The sequence below is a fragment of the Triticum urartu genome, chromosome 1A (assembly GCF_056163025.1).
Source record: "Triticum urartu cultivar PI428250 chromosome 1A, HENAU_Tu73, whole genome shotgun sequence".
Lineage (NCBI taxonomy): Eukaryota > Viridiplantae > Streptophyta > Magnoliopsida > Poales > Poaceae > Triticum > Triticum urartu.
The window spans coordinates 13,066,864-13,086,542 of record NC_141873.1 but is presented as its reverse complement, the minus strand read 5'-3'; the positions used below and the strand labels follow the sequence as shown (position 1 = coordinate 13,086,542).

Genomic DNA, 19,679 nt, shown 5'->3' with positions numbered 1-19,679 from the left:
TACAATGTATACATTTGCTAATTTTGAGCTTTCAACCATGTTTCTTTCATAGACAATAGAGTTCACAAAAAACTTTCTGATGAAGCATGTCTAGGTTTATCAATAGGCCATCTCAGACAATACAGTATATCTTGGGTTTATAAATAGTTCACAAAAATCACCGACAATTAATATGGATCGGAGGGAGTAGCCTGTTAGCTTCTATTTGCCTTATTGATACAAAAAGGGAAATGGGGGTGTATCTGGTGCACTGGGACAATTGGTGCTACCGGTGCACCAGTCCCCGTTGCATATTAAAAAATGTTTGAAATTTTTCAAAAAACAGTGCACTGACTAGACATCAATGTATGTTGTCGCAAAAATTCAAATTAATATTCAAAACATTGCTCGAGATATAAAAATAATAAATTTGACACTGAATAGTACATAACACAAGTTGGGCTTCAGTTTTGGCCCATTAGCATATTGTGTCAAAATTTTCATTTTTATATCTCGAGCAATGTTTCAAATTTTGATTTGAATTTTTGTGACAATATACATTGATATTGTGTCAATCCACTAATTTTTTTTTTGATTTTTTTTCAAACATTTTTTAGTGTGCACGGGTCCGGTGCACCGGTAGCACCAATTGTCCTAGTGCACCAGATACGTTCCCAGGGAAATGGAATTTACTTGATGTAATATTGGCGAGTGGCTTCTGTTATTGAGGACCTAACGCAGCATTTGCTTTACCAGTTGCCTGAGTTCTGGATGTGGTAATGAATAAGCAGCTTACAAGTGACACATCTCCATGAATGCACCAAGTATACATATATCAACTATCCCATCAACAGAGCATTTCTAGCACGGGCATAGTTTGCTACAATGCTTGTTTACAATTAAAAAACGTAAATAATGGATGATTTGACAATCACGCCTCCTTCCTTTATTCATTCTGCTCCACAATAGAACTTCTAAAAAAAATGCTGAAACAAAGCGAACTACTCTGTACGAATCATTATTACGTATACATAGGAGTTGCAGCATCAGATTTTTTTTTTGTTAGAGCCGCAAGGAGTCTTGGCATAGTGGTGCATATCAATCTCCTGTATACCCTTGAGGACCCGGACCACTTCACCCATCATTGGGTGGTCAAATTGACTATCTTGGATGCACCAACATGCAACTTTGCAAACCCTTTCGGTAATTTTATTTTTGATGTTCGTTGTACTGCCATGATTGAAAATGAATAGATCGGATATTTTCCTGCAAAAGAAAGAAGAAGTCGTTGTGTAATTGTGGATCCACCAAATCTTCACATCTTCACCATGAAGCTTGTTGATGGCTTGCACGGGGAAATATTCATCATGTTGGTAACCGGTGCTGTTGTCGTTAGTGTTATGTGATGTTTCAAGTGAGGAATTCCTCCTTCATGATATAATTTCCAGCAGGACCATGCTAGAGCTATAGACATCGGCTTTCGGTGTGATCGCCACTCCGCTAAGCCACTCTGGGGCAAGATAACATATAGTTCCTATGAATGAAGTCCGAATTCGGCTAAAATCCCTCCCCACAAACGTGGTATAGACCAAAGTCGGCAACTTTACGAATAAATGACGCATCGACAAGTATGTTCTGTGGCTTAATATCGCAGTGTATGATGCACTCGCAACAACTCTGATGCAAGTAGGATAGCCCTCTGGCAACTCCTGGGGTTATCTGATATATTATGTTCCAGTCTAGTACATCAACATCAACATTATTGCTCTTCTTAAACAGATGCCATCAAGGGACCCATTTGACATGTCCTCGCACACAAGTAACCTGTTCGCAATAGAAACTAATCAATTTGACTAGGTTAATATGTTGGATCAATCCAACTGAGCTCACCTCAGCCCTGAGCTGCTTCTCTCCTTGACGGGCACCACCAATCCTTTCTTAAAGGATCGATATGGTTGATTGGAGGGGGGGGGGGGTAGGCAACTAGCAATTTTTAGCTCTTCTAAGCAAATTAGGTTTATCAACAAATAGGTTGTCTAGATATGCAACTAGGTGAAGAATCTATATGATGCTAACAAACAATCGCAACACAAGCAAGCAAAGGATACAACACAATAGCTTGCACAAATTAAGGTAAGAAATAATCACAAGTGGAGTCGGTGAAGAGGAGGATGTGTTATCGAAGTTCCTTTTCTTTAGGGGAAAGTACATCTCCATTGAAGCGGTGTGGAGGCACAATGCTCCCCAAGATGCCACTAGGGCCACTTTATTCTCCTCACGCCCTCGCACAATGCAAAATGTCGTGATTCCACTAGTGATGCCCTTGAAGGCGGCAACCGAACCTTTACAAACAAGGTTGGGGCTCTCTCCACAACTTAATTGGAGACTCCCAACACCACCACAGAACTTCACCACAATGTAATGTGGCTTTGAGGTGAGCTCTTCCATTTAGGGTGGCCAAACACTTGGCTCCGAGGTGAGCTCTTCCGTTTAGGGTGGCCAAACACCCAAATGAAATCCACACAGGAAACTATGGGGGAATCAAATTTCCTTTGGTGGAAGGTGATGACTCTATGTTTTATGCATTTTAAGAGCTCATTTATTGCATGTTCTCTTCATATATCATGTCCCGTTGAACCAAATATATGTCCATTATGCATGATTACCCGTTTTTCACTTATCACTGTGAGCATTGCACATTTGTGTATATATTATGTTTTTATTAGTTTCCTTTCTTTTCTTGTGTCCATAGGTGTATTGGAGTAACCTAGGACTAAGCACGATGAAAGGATCAAGGATGGGTTCAATACGCAGTCAACCAGGGTCAGAGTTAGCCATTTTGAAGGTCAGAAAAAGTCATTTTTCGAAAGTGCTCTAAATCAAGATCTAAGACCAGAAATGTATTGGCATCGTTCATACGAATCCAACGAGCCCAAGAACGTCAAATTTTGAGTTTGTATAAAGAAATGGCGACCGTTTTACCGGAGGAGATTATAGTGGGCAGTCATTTGAAGTGTACAAAGCTCCGAAAGTAGCCCTTCCAGAAAGGGTTCTGCGCCAATTTTGTCCCGAATTGTTCCCATGAGATCCTTGGCTCATAATGAAGGGATTGGGAGAAGATAAGTCCCATCTTGAGCCCTTGGATGACGACATCAATGGATGAGATACCGGGAGGCCTTCATATAAGCACGATCAACCCTAGTCGCCGCTATCTCCACATTCATTCATCCACGCAGCCGTCATCCCGCTCCATTGTTGCTCCAAGACCACCTCCATAGAGAAGAGAAGATGAAGAAGAAGGGGTGCCTCGACCATGCGCACCGACCTTTGGGTCGGAGCGGTCTTAACCGCGGGCACACCATCATCATCAACACCGGTGCCGCCATGCCCCCTCCTCCATCGGCTTCACGTCGGCTTGTAAATTGCTCTCTCCCACTATGATGTTTGAGTAGTTTTGTTAGTTCTTGAGTAATTGGATGAACCCTTGCATGATTGGTACTTTATTGAATAAGCGATCATATATTCTCTTTATACGTATTGCATTGTTTGTCTCGTGGTGTTGTGAAGGGCGCCCACACAACATTAGCCACTTATGGACTTAAGGTGATTTATGTTGGTGAGAAGGGTAGTAGTTGTGGAGGGTAGGTAACGACAGTCCTATTCTCGTTTCGTCCCTGATCATTGCAATAGGGATTATTGGAGAACCCTAGAACTTAATGTCCTGACCACGGGGAGTTCACTCCCCTTAATCATCGTTCTGATAACCAGAGTGGGGAAGCACGGTGGTGGCACAAGTGTACACGGTAACCCGAGTGTGGATGCGTACTTTAATGGCTCCGCCCAAGCGAGATCATATACAAGTGGCTTAGTGATATAATTAGAGAGCCATGGCTATCATGTGTTATGAGCATCATACTTGTGGTGATGACTCTAATTCCCTTGAGAACGTTTACTACTCAAACACCGTTTCACGTAGTTTAGTCCTTTTAATTTTCTGTCTTTTTTCTGATAGTTTAGTAAACACTATACTTTTTATCTGTGTTCCTAGCAACTTACTAAAGTAGGCTATTTCCAAACTACGGTTTGGGTGCGTACGTAACATAAGTGATAGCATAGTTGTGGGGTTTGTAATTCTTTCATATTTGCTCCCTATGGGTTCGACATTTCACTTATCATGAAAGTTCTACAACATCCCTTTGCACTTGCAAGCCATCAAGCATTTTATAGCACTATTGATGGGGAGTATAGCGCTTGGTTATTACCTACCCGCTCGCATATAGTTTATTTATGTCCATTGCTATTTAACAACCAAAAAATGTCTGGTTTTGAGATATCTTATGCAGAAATTAGAAAGGCTACAAGGAAACAAAACGAAGAAAGAGGACCAATATATGCTCAATAACGATATTCATTTAAAGTTATTGAAATGGGTGATACATTGGAGGCATTGGATTATTACGCTAAATGTATATTTTCGTATCCATCATCGTGTGAACATTGTAAGACTAATTGCCATATGAGCTTTAGCTGTAAACTTCACCCTAACCCTGTTGTAGCTGCATATAACCATGAATGCTACATATTTGATCTTGTTGCAGCTATTGAGGACTAATGCTCTATTACAGAACATTAGAACTGATGAACAGGGTGAAGGAGCTCTCTCTACAACATAAAGAGGTCTTGAAATATATGGTGTTGATGGAGAGTAGTTATAAATGGTGTATTACTAACAACCTCCATAATGCCCCTTTGATTAAAGATTATGAGAAGTGTACTGCCGCTTCCCAAGCCTTTATGTTGTAGGAACATAACCTCATAAACAAATCCGAGGAGATAATCGAGCAATGGGAGAAAATCCAGGGGAGCACTTTCCAAGAAGTCTGTCTAGGAGATAAGCCTGAGAAGGAACATGGAGATGAAGGAGGGAACGACCGCCTTCCAAAAACTCCTACCGATCATGGTAAATTATACAACTTAAACTATACAACTAGAAACTACAACTATCAAACTAGCTAGAAACTAAAACTAAAACTTCAACTATCAAACCCATATCCCTAACCCTAGTCGAACGTGGCGTGCTGCCATGGTTACCCGTGTGCGTGGTGGCCGTGGCCGCAAGTGGCGACGAGGATTGCCGGAAAGAGAGGCGGGGACGGCGACGTAATACCTGCTGGAGCGGAGGGCGAATGGGTGGCGGATCGAAGGCAAGGGCGGCGGGGACGGCGGATCGAGGGCAAGGGCGGCGACGAGTACGGCGAGGACGATGGCGGTAGCGGACGGCGATGACTTCGTGCGCAGCACCGCGGTGGAGGGCGAGGGCCGCGACGAGGGCGAGATGCGGGAGAGAGTGAAAGTGAGAGTAAGAGTGGGGTAGGGAGGGGAGGGGCGCGCGCGTGCAAATAGTGCTCAATACGTGCGACCGACGCACCAGATGACCTGCCACCGCTAATTTGGGATGGCGGGCGGCAATCTTCAAGTTGAATTTGGACAATCGAGAGCTAACCTATGTGTGGCAGGCACGATTGGATGCCTGCCATAGCTAATATCAGCATAAAAAAGTAATCGGTTCCAAACATTCATCTATGGCCCGCCCGCCACTGATGCCTATAACATCAGTGGCTGGTACGCCTAGTCACTCGCCACAGCAAGTGTTCATAAAGTAGCCAAGCTCAACGGTGCTTTTTCGTGGGGGGTAATGTATTTCGCCCGCCGCTGGTATACCGATAGCTCGGGCGGTCATGTTTGTGTCACCCGCCACTGCTGCTTCTCCTAACTTGCAGTGGCGGCGAACCAATCTGTGGTTGGATGGTTAATTAGAGGGACTGTGATATCCTTAGCTCATCAGGGTTCCAATCCTGGTGCTCTCATTTATTTCTGGATTTATTTCAGAATTTTCGGCGATGCGCATTCAGTGTGAGGAGATGTTCTCATCGACTAAGAGGTGCCTACGATTACTTTGTAAATTTCAAGATGATATGCCGGCTCAGTCTTTCGGAGGTGCTCATAGGGGTAGGGTGTGTGTGCGTGTTTATAGGGGTGAGTGTATCCGTGTATATATAAGCGTTTGCGTCTGTATTGTGTTAAAAAAACTTGTAGTGGCGGGTGCCTCATCCTGCCCGCCACTTTTTTTAGTTAACCTATAAAGCTTTTTTCTAATAGTGTGCCACCCTTTTTCCAATAAACAGTATGGTCTACACTGTTTTCTTTGGTTACTTAAACGGAAATACATGTAACTACAAATTTGCACTGAAAATATAAGGCTAGTTTTTCAAATAAAAGACTAATAATGGCATGCATGCTTGATTCGAGCTCGTGCAACCTAGGACCCCCTCTGACTTACGAAAAATGATTGTCTAGCAAACGACTTTTTCTGGAATATGTCCTTTTACTGATTTTTATTAAATGAAAAACATAGTTGAAATAGTGTACTATCGAAGATTACAGACCTGAACAAGTCTTATATTTTGGGAAGGATAGAGTGGTGCTTCTATAAAAAAAAACTTGAACACTTACACTATACAAAAGTTCATTGCTCGACGAAATACAACACTTACACTACCTCTGAGATCTTTATCCTCTACGTGCGCTGGCCCCAGGCTCAGCCACACCGTCCCGGGATTGCTCAATTCTGCTACTCGCTAGCTCTGAGATCTTAAAAAAAAATACAACACTTACACATAAATTTAATTATGACCACAATTAATTGCGTCGTCGAAGAAAGAGAAGTTACATCTAAATCATTCGAGGAAGGGGTAGTCGGTATAGCCAATGACGGGGTCACGGGTGTAGAAGGTCATCCTATCATACTTGTTCAGATCCGCACCAACCTCAAACCTCTTTGGCAGGTCTGGGTTCGCTAGGAATAGTCTCCCAAAGGCCACTAGGTCAGTGTACCCCTCAACGACCACCTTGCCCCCTTCCTCACGGTCGTACCCACCATTGGCGATGAAGGTACCTTTGAACGCCTCTCTGTACGGCAGCAACCGCTTCGGCACCACTTGCCGGCCATCCACGATGGCCATCCTCGGCTCGATCATGTGGATGTAGAGGATGTCGTGGTCGTTGAGCTTTGTAGACATGTAGAGCGCAAGAGAGTGGGGGTCAGAGTCGTGGCAGTCCATGTAGTCGGCGAAAGGGGAGAGGCGGATTCCCACACGGTGGCCACCGACCTCCTTCACAACAGCGTCGACCACCTCAAGAGCGAAGCGACACCGGTTCTCAAGACTACCACCATACTCGTCGGTGCGGTCATTGACACTATCCTTCAGAAACTGCTCAATGATGTACCCGTTTGCACCGTGGATCTCCACGCTGTCAAAACCTGCGACAACCAAGAAGTGAATTGCTTTATCAATCTAGAATACATGCCATTTTAGATATCTTCGGCACCCAACTTTCACCGCAGTATTTTATATAGACATGTTAGCAAATACTAAGGCTACTTTCTAAAAAATATAAATGTGTAATTTGTACCTAACAAAAGTAAATAAATGTACAAATTGAGATCTTCAAAATAGATTATGAAAAATATCTAATGATACAATTTCTACTTCACTAAATAATTTGTTAGTTACTCCATCTGTAAAGAAATACAAGAGCATTTAGATCATTCTTTTTATGCAGGGAAGTAGTTTCCAAAGAAAGGAAAAATTTAGCTGAACTTAAACTTTTTTTTTTCTAAAACATACATGCTTGTCGTGTTGGCGATATCAACAGCATATATACGTGGTACGTACCGGCGTCGATGGCGTTCCTGGCGGCCTTCCTGAAGTCGTCGACGATGGCAGGTATCTCTTCCACCGTCAGCCTCCTCGGCGGCGAGAACTCCTCTAGCCGGCCGTCGAAGGTCATCTGCGGGCCGACCCCCTTCTCCGTGCTCGACAGCGGCGCGGCCCCGCCGGGCTTCAGCTCGAAGGTGGACACACGGCCGACGTGCCAGATCTGGCAGAAGAAGAGCGCGCCCTTGGCATGCACGGCGGTGACAATGGGCTTCCACGCCTCGACATGCTCCGCGGTCCAGATCCCTGGGGTGTGGGTGTAGCCCCGCCCCGTGTCGGAGACCACTGTGGCCTCGGCGATGAGCAGGCCGCCGGCGGTGGCGCGCTGGGAGTAGTACACGGCGGCATGCGGCTGCGGCATGTTCGTATAGGAGCGCTGCCTCGTCAGCGGCGCCAGAACCACCCTGCAGCATCGTTGCATCAGTATGGTAGCCGGCCGGCCGTCGTTTCAGCCATGCATGATCCATGACCATGAGTGATCGAACATGTACAACATGTGGCTGACGTTTTCAGCGGATGGTTTAGGTACCTGTGGGCGAGGTCGAACTGGCCCATCTTGTACGGCGTGAGGAGAGGGATGGGCTCCATTGCTGATAGCTGAAGCTTTTCTTGATCAATGGCGGAGGAGGAAGAAGACTCATGAGTGGTGTGGGGTAGTGAGTGGTGAGTTGACAGGACATCCATTTATAGATGATTGATGTGCAGTCACATAATATTCTCCCGGCTGCTAATTGAGCCGTCCCGATCGTCCTGCTTCGACGTCTCTCCCGCATCTAATCTCTCTTTTTTCTCTTTTCATTTCCTCTTGGCAAAGGCAAGGCACATACCAACAAAAGCGCCCGACTTTTTTTTTGAATTTTAAGCGCCCGACTTTTCTCCATCATTTTCTTTCTTTTCAAGCGGCGGTCTTCTCAATTCCTGCAGGTAGCAGCCTAAACAGTGAAAATTAGCAACACATTCTAGAAATACTGCTCAGTTTAGGCCAAAAAGATTGCCATTTGTTTCATAGGTGCCAAGGACCCAAACACAAAACTGTTTTCGCACGTCACGCCGAGTCCTCCCCGGAAACATATGTCTGGTTGCAGCCAGCAGCCACGATCATCACAATTTTACTTCGTGCGGGCTGATGCCCTCATGGACGGCGTGATGACAAGGATTGCCAAGGGGCAAGTCACACTGTTTACCAATGGTACTAGAATGATGCACAGGGTCGTCCTGCCACTCGACATGACGAGGGTGCTGGTGCTGGAGGTAAAGAATATAAGATCGTTTAGATCACTACTTTAGTGATATAAACGCTCTTATATATCTTTACGGAGGGAGTATGTGCTGGGTTAGCTTATCTACAAGGAGAGCCTTCAATAAAGCTTCCATCAGGTGGCTCGATGGAATCATCCATCTGCAACTATGGTCAAGTGAACCACGAGGCTTCCACCAAGCTTGCCGGGCAGATCTTCCAACCCTGTCAAAAAAAAGGACGGATATTTCCTTATTTTAGTGACACCTGGCATTTGTGATACCATACAAAACGCGCAAAAAATATTTGGTTCATTGAATAACACAAGTAAAAATTCAACTGATAGCAACACAAAAGATCAAGAAAAGCTGCCTACCGAAGTGTGACCACAGACAGGAATACTGTTTGACGAAATTTTGCAAATTGTGTGTTACCTATGTCAAGAAAATACTATTCAGGCGAAACTATTATTCGCCACTTCTTCCTCATGCTTGAATAATGCTAGTACACTCTAGACCCATGTGTACATGTAAAGCTTTCTATTTCTCTAGAAAATTAGCTAGGATCATTGTTTGAGCCGGCAAGCAGGCATGCATGTATTTGGGCTCAAATTAACCTGCACAAGATCAGAAAGCAAGCAACTGAAAGTTCAGCTGGGAAGCTTTTCCTCTGTAGCATTTCCAAGTTGAGGACTAATGAAACAAATCATGCATCAATATCATATCTAAAATAATAGGCTGCCTCCTCTTCAATATATTGGCTGCATGGATGGCAGCACATAAACAAGCAAGTAAGAAACACAGAGAAGAAAAATCAACAGTCTGGTGTAGAACATGGCAAAGTATAGTGATGTAGTCCAAGTGTGACGAGACGAAATTTGACCAGCAAATACAAGCCTCAACTGAAGTCTCAGCACCTTAATTTTGGAGAGGAGAAGAATGGGAGAAGAGAGACACGAACGGGCCTTCAACGAACGACAGGGCATGCTGTGCTGGGAATTCTTTGGGCCCGCCTCAGGCTATGAAGGTCACCGGCCCACCGCACAGGATAAAGCTTAGCGGATTCTATTATCCTAAAACAAACATGTTTTTCTCTAAAAAAACATGCTCTCATATTTAAATACACAAATTTAAACGTTTCAACAATATTTGATTCTTTTAAATGCTAACAAGCATGTATCTATAATCCCAAATCTCCTTGTGTATTTTGAGTCTGGATTTGTAATTTTTAAGGATTATAGACACATGTGTTGTGAACATTAACAAAAAATAACAGAATTTTTTTAGGGTTTGTAGAGATTAACACGTGTTGTGCTGTTCTAGAAACCTGGAGCCCTGTTCCTGTGGCCGTTGGCTTGTTGGAGTTGGCAAGATCAAGACGAGGAGGAGTTGCGCTCATGATTGATCCATGCATGCATGCCGCAAGCAAGCTAGCTACTTTTAGTCATAAGTTTCGCAATACGGAAGTACCAGCGGAGGCCACATTTGATGTTTTAATCCTTTGCCCGGAGTTTAGCCGGATCTGATGCTTGTTTCAAAAAAAAATCGGAATCTGACCCCTTTTCCTACCGCCGGGGTCCCTACCGCCGAGGCTCCTGGCGGTAGGCCACTCATTCACATCAGCGCTAGTAAACGTCCGTTGGTCCCTGCCGTCGATCCTACCGCCGAGGACCCCCTGGCTGTAGGATGTTTTACCTTACCGCCGGAGACCCTGCCAGCGCAGCATCAGTATGGTTGCCGACGATGGAGGAATCAAGGACTAAACCAGCCTGCCCTAGATACCTCACCCAAATCTTGCCTTTTTTTCAATAACACAAAATTCGCCCAATTCTGAAACAGTTCACATAATCCCTTTTTGCTAATGACTAGGAGCAAGAATAATTCCCGCGAGCATCGCGTCCTAGAGATTGAACTCCATCAAAACACTAGGCACACAAAAGAACCGGGGGAGAAGACAAACTATCCCAACTGATCTGAATCCAAGGCACTCAAGATACAACACTGCAAGTGAAGGGACTCTGCAAGGGGTTTAACTGGCCCAATAAATTCTACTGTTGACGCCGCATCTTCAAGCAGAGCAAGAAAGAATCGACAAGCGATGGAATTTTCACCTGGAATGTGTGTGCTGGCAGTTGCCATCCATGCTTCTCCGCCATGGCCTGATGGCCCCCTCGTACCTCTCCGCCTTTCTCCCTAGCTCAGTTATATATTGATTACGTGATATGTAAAACATTTGATCATGAAAATAATTAATAAAGAAAAAGCATTAAACTCGGAACTTTTCTCAACAGCTCAGTTATGTGGATGACTTGATATGTAATTTAAGGGGGAAAAAAGAGTACAAACTAAAGAAGCATTTCCACTACAATGTACAGTAAAAATGAACCCTTGCGTCAACTCGTCAACCTCTCAATATTTGATAAAGTTTGGCCCGGCTCTATCAACAGGTTGGCTCGATCACTGCCAGTAGATTAAGCTAACCCTTTCCTTTCTAAAGAGTAAGTGTAACAGACAATATTTAGCAGCTTGCCGCAATCCAATGCACATAGGTATTACATGATCATCTTAGGTGTGTGTGTGTAATCTTTAAACATTCATGTGCGCACGACATGGTATCACGGTATACTAACAAAGTAATCACATCAATCATATTAAAGTTAACAAACAATAATCATGCTTAAATTCTCTAGTAGAACGACATGCTTGAGGTAAACTTAACTGCAGGTTTTTCTCTAAAAAAAACTACAGCTTTTCTTACATTATTATCCATCGAGATAATCCATATAAATTTAGGATGAAAATCACCCATATATAATCGCAGTGCCGTCATGTGCAGCTCGGGGCAGCGGGCAAGCGGCCATGGCATCAGGGATGGGCTCGATCGGCCGAGTTTGTGTCTGTGTTCCTTGGCAGGGGGGTGGGTGGGTGGGTTCGTTCCACCGGCCGGGGATGGGATGGGCTCCGGCGGCCAGAGATGGGGTGGGTGGCGGCGTGGAATTCGATAGGAGACTTGAACAGTGGGGAAGTTGCGGACAGTGGGGTTGTGAAGGAAGATGCGAGTCAGGCCCTCCTACTCACATGCATGTCTATGACACAGTTTGGCTAGTACATCAAAACTGTCAATCGATAGGCATGCATGGACGTGTGTACGTATATTAACATTTCCTGCCTATTTAAGCACTTCCGGTCTCACTCCCTTGATTCTCCGCGGGAACCGAGACCGTTGGGGGAAGACGAGGCGCCGAGTCGCTGACGCGGCTGGCCCGCATCTTTTTCGCGTCAAAACAGTTCGCCCCGGCGCCCCCGGGCGCTCCCAGCGCGCCGGGTTCGGCCTGGGTCCGCCGGCGCTGTTTTCGGCCCAAGCCGGCAAAAAACGGGCTCCTGAGGGCGCGACTGGGCCATTTTTTCGGCGCCGGTATGAAAAAATCGTCTAGGAGGCCTTCCTGGAGGCGCGGCTGGAGATGCCCTAAGCACTTCCGGTCTCACTCCCTTTAAAATCGAGCGATCAACAAAACCTTCCAATCTCAACTCACGTACAAAGTTGCTCCTCCTAGGCAAGACCTGACGCGGCCGCCGGCGATCTGGACCCACGTGACTATGTCGACCTCAGCCAGACGGGCCAGCGCATGGTGAAGCTCTACTACAGAACCGACAATTTGTATCTAAGTGTAGCGCCCGTGTCGAGCTCGTTATATATTTATTAGTCTAAGTGTAGCGCTCGTTGTATATATTTCACAATACAGAAGTACCAACAGAATATATCAATCCATTTTTAATTGGTTTGGTCAATGCAATACTTACTCGTCATAATAGGGGAGGGGGGCACCGCCCCCCTAGTCCCCTACCCCTTGTGTTGAACTGGGCTTCTCGGATGCACACAGTGTCGGGCTAGGGACTGAATTATATTGACGCCAACATGGTCCAAACCTGGGTGGCCCTTCAGTCTGAAAATATCTACATAGTTGCCCGTGAACAATAGCCCCTGAGGTCCAGTAGGTTGGATTATTAGCCCTGGAAAGAGAACCAATCGTGGCGCATGTTCTTGAAGGCGGAGAGGTAGAAATTATCATTGCAAAGTTTGCACACGGCAGGCTGAGCTGCTATGAGCGCGAAGAAACGGGTGGTCGTTGATTATGCCGCTAGCGGTCCGGCCAACAGCATGGTCAAGATCGGCCATGAAGGCCAGGTACCTCAGCCCGGTCAGAAACTGGACCTCCACCTTCTCGCCTAGCTACGTCATGCTTGGACATACGTACAACGCATGTACAGATGGACTGATTAGATACAGGGCCGGTCCTGAGATTTCGGAGGCCTGGGGCGAAAGTAAAATTTGAGGCCCCTTGTTATAAACCTCTACAGAAAATAGAAGACCGGTTAAGGAATCACTAGGAAACCAAAACAATCAGTACAAAGATCAAGCGAAAAAAGACTCATAAATTACAAGAACTTTGTAAGCCTTTGACACAAGAAACAGTCATGTTTCAACTTGCAAAGGAACTCAGCTGGTGAAGTGTTGCCTCTGCGTGCTGCCGTCTGTTGGATTGGAAAACTTATAGGCTAATCCATAAGGGGGTGAGATGGAGAAACTGAAAGTGGTTCAAAATAAAATCATCTACAACGGCAATAGCCATTAATTTGCTAGGCAGAGGAAGAAGAAACGACGGCGGCTAGTGTTACGAGATGGATCCATCGATTTGAAACTGGATTAGTGCCCTTCACAATGAAGTAACCTAATAGTTTTTTTTTCAGAAACAAGTAACCTAGTAATAATAGTAAGCTAGTTGTTGGGCTACGGATTGTGCACAGGGTCGGGCCCCCCATTGGGCCCTAGGGCATCGCACTTCTTGCCCCTACCCAGGGCCGGCCCTGATTAGGTAGACCAGAAATTTTGCTGCACCAGAGCATCTCTTATCTTTTCATATTTGCGCAAGGAGCAACACTAGAGCTACCAACAAAGACGAATAAAAGCTTTGTTTCCCTGAAATCCATGATCTACTACTTACGACGTGACTCCACACGCATACGCAAACAGAAGAAAAGGCACCATACAAGTGGTACTGTGTCTAGTTCTTAGTGCTAATAGAATTATTTTATTGGAAAGAAACTAAGTTGATGCATGTTAGAGTCGTATTTGGAGGGAAAAAATAGATTATGCACACCTAGCAACTGCTCCTTCAACTTTATCTTAGAAAAAAATTAAGCTAGAGATCCTTTGGTTTAAGAGTTAATTTCATTTTTTACCCCCAAAATTAACGCTAGTGACAGAAATTGACCTCAAATCGAGATCCAGTCACATTTTAATACCAAAATTAAAGATTATTTCCACATTTTGACTCCCAAGTTCATCAAATTGGATTTTACGGGTATTTTGTAGTAAGTAGACATGCGATGTAGATGTTTTTTTTTTGCTTTTGTCATGTTTTTGGGCTATCATTCTAGTCCCTGTCTTTTTATAGAAGCCCAGGCTCATCTGCATCCGGTCAGAAAAAAAATACAAAAAAATTCAAGAAAATTGCATTGTAGAAAATTTATTGGGTGAGGTCCGGTCCAATTTTCAGATCGTTTGGACATCTGAGCAGCTCTTAGCAAAAAAGAAAAACAAATCGGGCCAGAATAGTGCATGAACAATAACTTTTTTTACAGATCCCGAATTTGTCTTTTTTGCCGAGCGCAGCTCCGGTGTCCAAATGATTTGAAAATTGAAGTGGACCTCACGCATAAAATTATCTACGGCACAAATTGTTTTTGGAATTTTTCTAGTATTTTATTTTTTATTTTTTTCGTCGGCGTGGGTGCAGCTAAGCCTGGGCTTAGAAGTCAATTATCGAATCCCTCTCTCACTTTTTACAAAAAGCAACCGAGCCCTTTATTTTTCTCAAATCCCTAGTCTCTCTCATGTAGCTGACCGCCCCCCCTGCTCGGTGTCGATCGAGCTCTGCTGGAGGACCACCACGGGCAGCCCCAGGAGAACGGAGGCCCGGCGTCTATGGCGACCACCAAGCAGAGGGCAGTGGGGCACTAGAAGGCCAGGATCTTCGCCCTACACTTGTTGCTACCCTTTGTTGGACCTTGACGACGGGGACGAGTTCCCGTGGAGGGACGACAGCGGCTACCGGAGCCATGACTGGCGGGAAAGGGTTTTAGGTCATGGGGCTCCATGGGGAGGACGCGTGCGGCTTGTAGAGTAGTCGAAGATGAGTCGGGGAGGTAGGAAGGAGAGCAGAGGTGCGACTGATGGCCATGTGGTTGTGATGAATAAACTAATTAGTCTGCATCCCACGCTAACCACTGACCGAATTAGTTTAGCCGAGTGTATCCAAAATTAATAACTATTTTTCGTACAATGAACATGCATTCCCACATAGTAATTTAGTGATCGAATTATTTGAGCCACTCCTCACCATAATTGCACTAATTTATGTGAAGCAAGCAACAAGAATCATACACACGACACATACACAATCAACGAGTTTTTTACCCCATCTCTCGTGGTGGGTTTTTTCTCGTTGTTTTCCTAGCCTATCAGAGGCCAAGCTAAAGAAAAAGCTTGGGCGGACCAGACTAACGAATTACACATTTTTTTTAGAACAACGAATTACACATAGTATTTGTACTTATGGCCGATTTTTCCTCTCAACCTTTCTATGGGGCGTTTGGTTCTGATGCAGGTATGGGCATGGCATTGAAAAGCCACTATTCATTAGAACCGATTACGGTGAGCTCCTCCAAGCAAAAGGGAAGGACTTGCATAACTTCACTAATGCTTACCATTTTCTTGCCACGTCCTTTTGCGAGAAGGGCGAGGACTCTACTTTTTTCTTGGGCTATTAAAATACAAACATATGTGACTAAAAATTGCATTGAAAATACAATGACACTTTTTCAGAAATGAAGAGACTAAAAGTCACCTATTTGAAAATGAAAGGAGCATAAGATATCCCAATGATAAAACTAACATTCTGTTAAGCAACCACGATACAGTTCCATGTCAGGTTTGATATGAGCTCGTATAACTTAGGATCTCCCTCTGACTTTTGAGAAATGATTGCCTTGCAAAAGAACCTTATGTCATATGCCCTTTTACTGTTTTTATAAATGGAAATAATAGCTGAAATAGTGTAGGGAGACTGTAAAAATTGTGTTTTATACTTTGGGATAGAGAAAGCAATGTTTCTACAAAGAGTTGAGCAGCTGCAGCAATCATCATAAAAAGTTTATTGCTGGATGAAGCACATCATTCACACATACATTTAATTACAGACCCTGTGGTACAATTAATTGCATCATCCAAGAAAGAAGCTCCACCGATGATTACTCGAGGAATGGGTAGTCGGTGTAGCCAACGACGGGGTCGGACGTGTAGAAGGTCATCCTGTCATACTTGTTCAGCTCCGCGCCGACCTCGAACCGCTTTGGCAGGTCGGGATTCGCCAGGAATAGCCGCCCGAAGGCCACCAAGTCAGTGTACCCCTCGGTGACCACCTTGCCCCCTTCTTCACGGTCGTATCCACCATTGGCGATGAAGGTCCCTTTGAACGCCTCTCTGTATGGCAGCAGCCGCTTCGGCACCACTCTTCGCCCGTCCACAATGGCCATCCTCGGCTCGATCATGTGGATGTACAGGATGCCGTGATCGTTGAGTTTGGTGGACATGTAAAGTGCAAGGGAGTGGGGATCAGAGTCATGGCACTCCATATAGTCGGTGAATGGGGAGAGGCGGATGCCCACACGGTGGCCGCCGACCTCCTTGACGACAGCATCAACCACCTCGAGAGCGAAACGACACCGGTTTTCTAGGCTACCGCCATACTTGTCTATGCGGTCGTTGGCACTATCTTTGAGGAACTGCTCGATGATGTACCCGTTTGCGCCATGGATCTCCACGCCGTCGAAACCTGCCAGGCCAAACCATCCATGTACGAGAGATGAGAGCACCATTCCAAGATATACGACCATTTTAGACATGGACGCAGTATCCAAGATACAAACTTTGGACACTCTACTCTATATTTTTACATGTTAAGGGATGATTTGTAAAGGATTATTCGCTGTGAAACTATTTTCATTGGATAACTAACACTATAATTTTCTGCTAAAAAGGTAAATTTATGTTTTTTGGCTGTCCAGGGAAGCAATGTTTGACCGAGCATTTCTGAACAGAAGGCTGGCGTGTCAACGTCCAACTGTAGGTACGTACCGGCGTCGATGGCGTTCCTGGCGGCCTTCCTGAAGTCGTCGAGGATGGCAGGTATCTCCTCCACCGTCAGCCTCCTCGGAGGCGCGAACTCCTCTAGCCGGCCGTCGAAGCTCATCTGCGGGCCGACCCCCTTCTCAGTGCTCGACAGTGGTGCGGTGCCGCCGGGCTGCAGCTCGAACGTGGACACGCGGCCGCAGTGCCAGATCTGGCAGAAGAACAGCGCACCTTTCTGGTGGACGGCGGCGACGATGGGCTTCCACGCCTCGACGTGCTCCGCCGTCCAGATCCCTGGCGTGTCGTTGTAGCCCTGCGCCGTGTCGGAGACCCCTGTCGCCTCGGCGATGAGCAGGCCGCCAGCGGTGGCGCGCTGGGAGTAGTACACAGCTGCATGCGGCTGCGGCACGTTGCCATAGGAGCGCTGCCTCGTCAACGGCGCCAACACCACCCTGCAGGATCAGCATGGTCGCCGGCCGGCCGTCGTGTCAGCATGATGCATGCAAGAGTAGTCGTACACAGGCAGCTGGGGGTTTCATTGATGGTACGTACCTGTGGGCGAGGTCGAACTGGCCCATCTTGTACGGCGTCAGAAGAGGGATGGGCTCCATTGCTGATAGCTGAAGCTTTTCTTGGTCAATTAATGGCGGAAGGAAGAAGAAGACTGATGAGTGGTGTGGGGTAGTGACTGGTGAGTTAACAGGACATACATTTATACATGATTGATGTGCAATCACATACGTATTAAACTAAGGTGCTCCCGGCTGCTAATTGAGCCGACCCGATCGTCCACAAACATCATGGGTGAGCTAAGCATGGAAGAAAAAAGGCATCTTATTTTAGTTTTAGTCGTGCTATCACAGCTCACAAGCACGCATCCAGTTCTGTGTCTTTTGGCTCTGCCGGAGAGGGTTGAGACAGCGACCAATTATATGTGCTTCCTCCATGGCCATCATCACTCCCCATCTTTTCCATTGTTACAATTAAATCAAGCTTAACCTTGTATGATCACTATATTCCTAACAAGGAAAATCCCCGGCTCATTTTCGTGTAGGCGAGAAAGGAAAATGGAAGGAACCGTCCACAAGAATATATCCTCGCCCTCTCGCTCTCCTCACTATCTACTTTCCCAGCGTCAGTCAGACGGTGCGTTGGACCGCACCTCCTTGGTTTTTTGCAAGATTTTAGATTTCCTTTTTGCATTGTAGATGGCATGTCAAAGGAATAAGTCTCTCGTAGTCCCCGTCAATGGTGCTCACCATTGTATTGGAAGTCCTTTATTTAGGAGTTGGTGGTGAAAACTACGACGAGAGAAGAATGGAAGCGTATGTTGAAAACCTTTCCGTAGCTCGACAAGAACCTAGCCAGACGGAAGTTAAAGAAGATGTGGATGGCATCCTCCGGATCCCCACGAAGGGAACGACTTTCATCATCTGGTCCATGATGATTTTGAAGATTTAACGTGGAGAATAAACGGTCCCTAGTCCTTTTCCACAAGAAGGTTTTAACCTTAAGAGGTATTGTGATGCATCAAAAGAACTTAGCCAAATGAACCGAGGGGCCTCTAGTAACTTTGGTACAATGATTTGATCATGAAACAACTCGGCGTTTCAAGATCCCAAGAGCTAGTGTCAGCATTGTCGGTGAGGGATATTGGGCGCATATCTTCCTTACTACCTGTTCCAAGAGGTATTCTAGCGACCATTGAGATTATGTTTGAAAATGATTTGAACTTGGCTCCCACCAAGCACCGAACCGACGAAAAATCAGGGTCCGTTGCGAGGGTGAAAAGATGTGGGAATTTTGCATAGAAAGGGTTCATGAATGATCCATTTTTATAGCCAGTATTTCATCTTTCCATCATTCCCCATTTCTAACCTAGATCCAAGGTAAAACCAACTTAAATTTCGGTATCCCGTTCCAGAATTGGGAGCCCCTATTGATCGCGTGAAAGAAGGAAGAATAAGGAAAAATATTTGGCTTTGTTAATGTGAACCCACAAGACCGAAGGGTTCTAGGAAAGTTTCCAAATCCATTTAGTAAGAAGAACTATGTTCATGTTTTTAGATTTAATGATCCCCAACCCTGCTCTAGATTTCAGTAAGCAAATGTCTGCGCAATGAACCATATGGTACTACATTTAAGGTCTTCTCCTTCCCAACAGAAGCGGGACCTCACTTTGTTGAATTGTTGATTGATCATGTCCTCTAAGAGGAATAAACCCATCGTGTACAAAGGAATCCCTCAGAGGCACCCATTAATCATAATTAGTCTAGCACCCAGAAGGCATTATTGGTTTTCCCTTCCCACGTGTCGACTCGTTTAGACACCTTGGCCCCTAAAGGCTCCCAGTCCACGATTTTTTGTCTAAAAAGATCATCTGCCGAGTCAAATTGCTAGAAAAGACCACCTCCAAAATGAATTGACAAAAAGGACCAGTTGCACCGTGGCGGCAGGCGCAGCAGGCGACACGTGGCACCTGCCGCCACAGCCGC

The 19,679-nt window shown here is 45.4% G+C and overlaps 2 protein-coding genes across 2 annotated transcripts; both read right to left on the bottom strand.

Annotated features, from left to right (window-relative positions):
- Window positions 1–6,455: 6,455 nt before the first annotated feature.
- Window positions 6,456–8,456, bottom strand: LOC125535689 (putative 12-oxophytodienoate reductase 5). The gene is made up of 3 exons (XM_048698783.2): window positions 8,287–8,456; window positions 7,716–8,161; window positions 6,456–7,300 (listed from the first exon to the last, which is right to left on the bottom strand). Exons 1-3 carry the CDS (start codon window positions 8,439–8,441, stop codon window positions 6,717–6,719), a joined length of 1,185 nt encoding a protein of 394 aa, XP_048554740.2. The 5' UTR covers window positions 8,442–8,456; the 3' UTR covers window positions 6,456–6,716.
- Window positions 8,457–16,185: 7,729 nt separating this feature from the next.
- On the bottom strand, window positions 16,186–17,893 carry LOC125535603 (putative 12-oxophytodienoate reductase 5). The gene is made up of 3 exons (XM_048698688.2): window positions 17,737–17,893; window positions 17,191–17,636; window positions 16,186–16,888 (listed from the first exon to the last, which is right to left on the bottom strand). The coding sequence occupies exons 1-3, from the start codon at window positions 17,793–17,795 to the stop codon at window positions 16,305–16,307; spliced, it is 1,089 nt and encodes a 362-aa protein (XP_048554645.2). The 5' UTR covers window positions 17,796–17,893; the 3' UTR covers window positions 16,186–16,304.
- Window positions 17,894–19,679: the final 1,786 nt, after the last annotated feature.

Coding starts and splice junctions, on each gene's coding strand:
- LOC125535689 (XM_048698783.2), bottom strand. CDS start 8,441: ATGGATGTCCTGTCAACTCACCACTCACTACCCCACACCACTCATGAG. Junction 8,162..8,286: donor CAGTTCGACCTCGCCCACAG/GTACCTAAACCA, acceptor ACGATGCTGCAG/GGTGGTTCTGGCGCCGCTGA. Junction 7,301..7,715: donor CAGGAACGCCATCGACGCCG/GTACGTACCACG, acceptor TGGTTGTCGCAG/GTTTTGACAGCGTGGAGATC.
- LOC125535603 (XM_048698688.2), bottom strand. CDS start 17,795: ATGGAGCCCATCCCTCTTCTGACGCCGTACAAGATGGGCCAGTTCGAC. Junction 17,637..17,736: donor CAGTTCGACCTCGCCCACAG/GTACGTACCATC, acceptor CTGATCCTGCAG/GGTGGTGTTGGCGCCGTTGA. Junction 16,889..17,190: donor CAGGAACGCCATCGACGCCG/GTACGTACCTAC, acceptor TTGGCCTGGCAG/GTTTCGACGGCGTGGAGATC.